A 6,460-nucleotide genomic window follows, 5' to 3' on the forward strand; every position below is an offset into this window, starting at 1 on the left:
AAAGCAGAGAAGAAGAGAAGAGAAGAGAAGAGAAGAGAAGAGAAGAGAAGAGAAGAGAAGAGTGACTTGGCCCACCCTTGCCTTTGGCTACACCCACCACAGTATGCCACCCCTGACTACTTTCCCATGTGGGAGTGTGACCCTGAAAAGGATGCCTGCCCCTGTTTCATTATATTTATTTAATCGGATTTATTTACCACTTCCCACAAACTTTCAAAGCAGTGAACACAAAGTGTCATACCATCAAAATGACAATACAATATAGCAATAAAACTACACAATAATTAAAAATACGAATCAGCAATCAAACTGCTCACTCTACTGTTGGCTACAGACCATAGCTGCCTAGGTCACACGTCATGGAAAGGCTGGATGAAGAGATTGGTCTTGAGAAGATGTCCAACAATCAGAACTGTGGAGGCTGTCTAATGACAGTTGGTAGACTGTTCCAGGGGTGGGGGGTCCACTATTCAGTGCTCTACTGCAAGTGCTCCTGAGGCAAACCATCCGGAGTGCTTCCTCTGATGACAGCAAAGATCAGGCAAGGAGTTAAGGGGTGAGGTGATCCCCAAGGTAACCCGTCACTTTTAGCGTAAAAGACAAGTCGAAGTAACTGAACATTGTCTGCTCCCGTGTATGCATGCCCAGACCCCAAGATTGTCTTCAGCAATCCTTCCCAGGAACCCTTGTCAAAGGAAGGGAAGTGGGTGGCTACTAAGAAAAGGGCTTTTTCTCTTGTGGCACCCCAGCTGTGGAATGAGCTCTCCAGAGAGGCTCGCCTGGCACCTACATTGTGCTCTTTCCATCACAATGTGAAGACCTCATTTTCCCAGGCATTTTAGTTTTTTGGTTTCTGTTGTTTTAAATATGTGTCTGCATTTTGAATCTTTGCACTGCTGCTAGGTTTCATTTTCGTATTTATTTTTATTAAAGTTTTAAACTGTCAAACTTTTTAATGTTATTTTTGTGTGTGTTGCATTTTATGGTTATAACTGCTGTGAACCACCCAGAGAGTTTTGGCTATTAGGCAGTATAGAAATGTAATAATAAATAACAATTAAGAACTTGTTAAAGTATAGTTCCGTAAGCAAAGAATTTAAGAAGGACTTTTCTCAAGGCAATCTTTACTTCCCTGTTTCGCAGGCTGTATATGAGGGGGTTGAGCAGGGGAGTCAAGACGATGTAGAAGAGAGAGAAGATCTTGTTCACGTCTCGCAGTGCCTCTGTTCTTGGTAAGAGATAGACAATAATTATGGTGCCATAGAAAATGGACACCACTGTGAGGTGAGAGGAGCAGGTAAAGAAGGCCTTTTGCCTCCCGACAGTAGATGGGATTCTCAGAATGGCTAATATGATACAACTGTAGGATGCCAGAGTTAAAACAAAGGGTGGCAGAGAGCATAGGCCTGTCAGAAGGGTCGTTATCAGCTCCATTGTGTGGGTGTTGCTGCATGACAACTTTAACAATGACCTGTAGTCACAAAAGACATGATCAATTTTATTAGGACCACAGAAGGTTAGCTGCTGCATCAAATAGATCGTTAGGGTAATAACCAGCAAGCTGCTTATCCAGGACCCAGCTGCCAGTTGGAAACAAACCTTGCTATCCATAAGAGTTGCATAGAGCAATGGCTTGCATATTGCTCCATACCTATCGTAAGACATTGCTGCCAAGGGATAACACTCAGCTACTGCCAGGAAACCAAAAAAAGAAAATTGTGTCATGCAGCCAGCCACAGAAATGGCAGCGCCATGGTGGAGGAGGCCAGCAAGCATCTTGGGTACAATGTTGGAACTGTAGCAGATCTCCAAGCAGGACAAATTCCCCAGGAAGAAATACATGGGAGTATGAAGGCTGTGATCCGACACCACCAGCCCAATGATGAGCATGTTCCCGATCATAGTTGAAATGTAGATCACTAGGAAGAGCAGAAAAAGGAGATAATCCAGATCCCCCAGATTCCCAAATCCCAGCAGAAGGAATTCAGTGACAGCTGTATAGTTTTCCAAGTCTCTGTTTGTGAGATGCATGGCAATAGCTTGGACCTACAAAGGTTACAGAAACATGTGAATGTGCCGTTGACCATCTAGCTCTTTATTATTGACTCTGGCTGAGAGTGGACCTCCAAGGACTCAGGCAGATTCCCAACCCTGGGTGTTGCTAGCCCTGGGCCATGCACCCCGCCCCCCGGCCCTAAACCTATTTCCAAGGGGGCCTGGATCTATTCCACACAGCCCTGAGTGTCCATTGGTACAAGTGGAACATTATTTTCTCAGCTTAATTGCAATGCATGGGAAATTTTTCAAGAGGGATTGCAGCTGAGGAAGGGTCAACTCTCCTCTTCCTACATGCTGCGATCCCCACCCCACCCCAAATAATTCCCTGCATGGCAAGAAAGATTCTTTAAAAGCCCTTTTTTTCATTGGTTTGGGATGATCTGGGTCAGGTGCAAATTAATCAAAGAATGAAATTTATTTGAGATTATTTGGATGAGAAATTAAGTAGCTGACTTTGCAGAAAAGGGCAACTAAAATGATCAAGGGGGTGGAGCATCTCCCCTATGAGGAAAGGTTACAACAGCTGGGATTGTTTAGCTTGGGGAAAAAAAGGTGAGTAAGGGGAGACATGATGGAGGTGTGCAAAATTATGCATGGTGTGGAGAATGTGGATAGGGAGACATTTTGCTCCCTCTCTCATAATACTAGAACCGAAGATCATCCCATGAAGCTGATTGGTGGGAGATTCATGAAGTACTTCACACAGCACATAGTCGGGCTATAGAATTTGCTACCACAAGAGGTACTGATGGCCACAAATTTGGATGACTTTAAAAGGGGGTTTTAAATCCTGGAGGAGATGGCAATGGATGGCTACTAGTCCTGAAGGCCCCTTCATGGATCACTGCCTTGTTGTGGCGAAGGGGCTTGCATAACTCAGTGAAACCATAAGCTATGCCGTGCAGGGCCACCCAAGACGGACAGGTCATGGCAGAGAGTTCTGACAAAATGTGGTCCACTGGAGAAGGAAATGAGAACCCACTCCAGTATTCTTGCCGAGAAAACCCCATGAAATGTATCACAAGGCTAAAAGATATGAAGCCGGAAGATGAGCCCCTCAGGTCGGAAGGTGTCCAATATACTACTGGGGAAGAGCAGAGGGAATTTCCAAGTAGTGCCAGAAAGAGTGAAGCAGCTGGGCCAAAGCCGAAAGGACACTCAGCTGTGGATGTGTCTGGTGGTGAAAAGAAAATCCGATGCTGTAAAGAACAATATTGTTTAGGAACCTGGAATGTAAGGTCAATGAATCAAGGTAAGCTGGAGGTGGTCAAACATGAGATGGCAAGATGGAACATCAACATCTTGGGAATCAGCGAACTAAAATGGACAAACATGGGCGAATTTAATTCAGGTGACCATCATATCTACTACTGTGGGCAAGAATCCCTTAGAAGAAATGGAGTAGCGCTCATAGTCAACAAAAGGGTGGGAAAAGCAGTACTGGGGTACAATCTCAAAAACAATAGAATGATCTCAGTACGAATCCAAGGCAAACCATTCAACATCAGAGTAATTCAAGTCTGTGCCCCAACCACTGAGGCCGAAGAAGCTGAGGTTGATCGGTTCTGTGAAGACCTACAACACCTTCTAGAACTAACACCAAAAAAAAGTTGTCCTTTTCATCATAGGGGATTGGAATGCTAAAGCAGGAAGTCAAGAAATCACCGGGATAACAGGCAAGCATGGCCTTGGTGTACAAAATGAAGCAGGACAAAGGCTAATAGAGTTTTGTCAAGAGAACACCCTGATAATAGCAAACACTCTTTTCCAACAGCACAAGAGGTGACTCTACACATGGACATCGCCAGATGGTCAATATCGAAATCAGATTGATTATGTCCTTTGCAGCCAAAGATGGAGAAGCTCTATACAGTCAGTAAAAACAAGACCTAGAGCTGACTGTGGCTCAGATCATGAGCTGCTTCTTGCAAAATTTCAGCTTAAATTGAAGAATGTAGGGAAAACCACTAAACCATTCAGGTATGACCTAAATCCTATCCCTTATGAATATACAGTGGAGGTGAGGAATAGATTTCAGGGATTAGACCTGATAGACAGAGTGCCTGAGGAACTATGGATGGAGGTCCATAACATTGTTCAGAAGGCAGCAACGAAATCCATCCCAAAGCAAAAGAAATGCAAGAAAGCCAAGTGGCTGTCTGATGAGGCTTTACAAGTAGCTGAGGGAAGAAGGGAAGCGAAAAGCAGGGGAGAAAGGGGAAGATATATCCAACTGAATGCAGAGATCCAGAGAATAGCAAGGAGAGACAAGAAGGCCTTCTTAAATGAACAATGCAAAGAAATTGAGGAAAACAGTAGAATGGGAAAGACTAGAGATCTCTTCAAGAAAATCAGACATCTCAAGGGAACGTTTTGTGCAAAGACGGGCATGATAAAGGACAAAGAAGGCAGGGACCTAACAGAAGCAGATGAGATTAAGAAGAGGTGGAAAGAATACACAGAAGAACTATACAGGAAAGATCTGAATGTCCCTGATAGCCATGATAGTGCAGTCACTGAACTTGAGCCACACATCCTAGAGAGTGAAGTCAAGTGGGCCTCAGGAAGCATTACTAACAACAAAGCTAGTATTCCAGCTGAGCTATTTAAAATCCTAAAAGACGATGCTGTTAAAGTGCTGCACTCAATATGCCCACAAATTTGGAACACAAGACTGGAAAAGGTCAGTTTACATTCCAATTCCAAAGGGCAATGCCAAAGAATGTTTGAATCACTGTACAATTGTGCTCATTTCACAAGCCAGCAAGGTTATGCTCAAAATCCTACAAGCTATGCTTCAGCAGTATGTGAACCGAGAACTACCGGAAGTACAAGCTGGGTTTTGGAGAGGCAGAGGAACTAGAGATCAAATCGCCAACATTCGCTGGATCATGGAGAAAGCAAGAGAATTCCAGAAAAACATCTATTTCTGCTTCATTGACTACGCTAAAGCCTTTGATTGTGTGGATCACAACAAACTGTGGCAAATTCTGAAAGAAATAGGAGTACCAGACCGCCTTACCTGTCTCCCGAGAAATCTGTACAAGGGTCAAGAAGCATCAATAAGAACCAGACATGGAATAACTGATTGGTTCAAAGTTGGGAAAGCAGTACAACAAGGCTGTATATTGTCACCCTGCTTATTTAACTTATATGCAGAGTACATCATGAGAAACACTGGGTTGGATGAATCACAGGTCAGAATTAAGATTGCCGGGAGAATTATCAACAACCTCAGATACGCAGAGGGTACCACTCTAATGGCAGAAAGCGAAGAGGATCTCAAGAGCCTCTTGTTGAGGGTGAAAGAGGAGAGTGCAAAAGCTGGTTTGAAACTCAGCATTAAAAAAACTAAGATCATGGCATCTGGCCCCATCACTTCCTGGCATATAGAAGGGGAAGAAATGGAAGCAGTGACAGATTTTATTTTCTTGGGCTCCAAGATCACCGCAGACGGTGACTGTAGCCATGAAATTAAAAGATGCTTGCTCCTTGGGAGGAAAGCTATGGCACACCTAGACAGCACAGAAGCAGAGACATCACCTTGCCGACAAAGGCCCGTCTAATCAAAGCTATGGTTTTCCCAGTAGCAACGTATGGCTGTGAAAGCTGGACTATAAGGAAGGCTGAGCACCGAAGAATTGTTGCTTTCGAACTGTGGTGCTGGAGAAGACTTTTACGAGTTCCCTGGACTGAAAGGAGGTCAAATCAGTCCATCCTAAAGGAAATCAACCCTGAGTGCTCATTGGAAGGACAGATCCTGAAGCTGAAGCTCCGATATTTTGGCCACCTAATGCGAAGAGAAAACTCCCTGGAAAAGACCCTGATGCTGGGAAAGATTGAAGGCAAAAAGAGAAGGGGACGGCAGAGGATGAGATGGCTAGATAGCATCACCGATGCAATGAATATGAACTTGCGCACACTCTGGGAGAGAGCGCAGGACAGGAAGGCCTGGCATGCTATGGTCCATGGGGTAACGAAGAGTCGGACACGACTGAATGACTGAACAACAAGTCCTGATGGCTTTATTCTACCTCCAATATCAGAGGCAATACGCCTCTGTACACCAGCTGCTGGGGAACATGGGTGGGAGGGGGGTGCTGCTCTCATGCCCTGCTTGTGGTTTCTGTGCCAACAACTGGTTGGCCGCTGTGTGAACAGAATGCTGGACTAGATGGACCCTTGGTCTGACCCAGCAGGGCTCTTCTTGTGTTCTTATGTTCTTCCCGTGAAATGCTGTTGAGCGTGGGCCTTCTTCATGCAAAGCATAGATTCTACATAGATTCTGCATGCAAAACCACTCCCATCCATGGGCACTTAATGGAGTATGGGCTGGATCCAGAATCTGCCTTCTGCAAGAGGATGGGCTCTTCTTTTGTAATGTCCCTCTGCCCAGTTTTTG

General features: G+C 44.7%; 1 protein-coding gene across 1 annotated transcript; it reads right to left on the reverse strand.

Moving 5' to 3' along the window:
- Positions 1-1,068: 1,068 nt before the first annotated feature.
- LOC146342316 (olfactory receptor 11A1-like) lies at positions 1,069-2,031 on the reverse strand. The gene has a single exon (XM_084807794.1). It carries the CDS (start codon positions 2,029-2,031, stop codon positions 1,069-1,071), a length of 963 nt encoding a protein of 320 aa, XP_084663920.1.
- Positions 2,032-6,460: the final 4,429 nt, after the last annotated feature.

The sequence above is a fragment of the Heloderma suspectum genome, chromosome 6, assembly GCF_057233095.1.
Source record: "Heloderma suspectum isolate Gila_16-S chromosome 6, 16-S_ref, whole genome shotgun sequence".
In the NCBI taxonomy this organism is placed as follows: Eukaryota; Metazoa; Chordata; class Lepidosauria; order Squamata; family Helodermatidae; genus Heloderma; species Heloderma suspectum.

Coding starts and splice junctions, on each gene's coding strand:
- LOC146342316 (XM_084807794.1), bottom strand. CDS start 2,031: ATGCATCTCACAAACAGAGACTTGGAAAACTATACAGCTGTCACTGAA.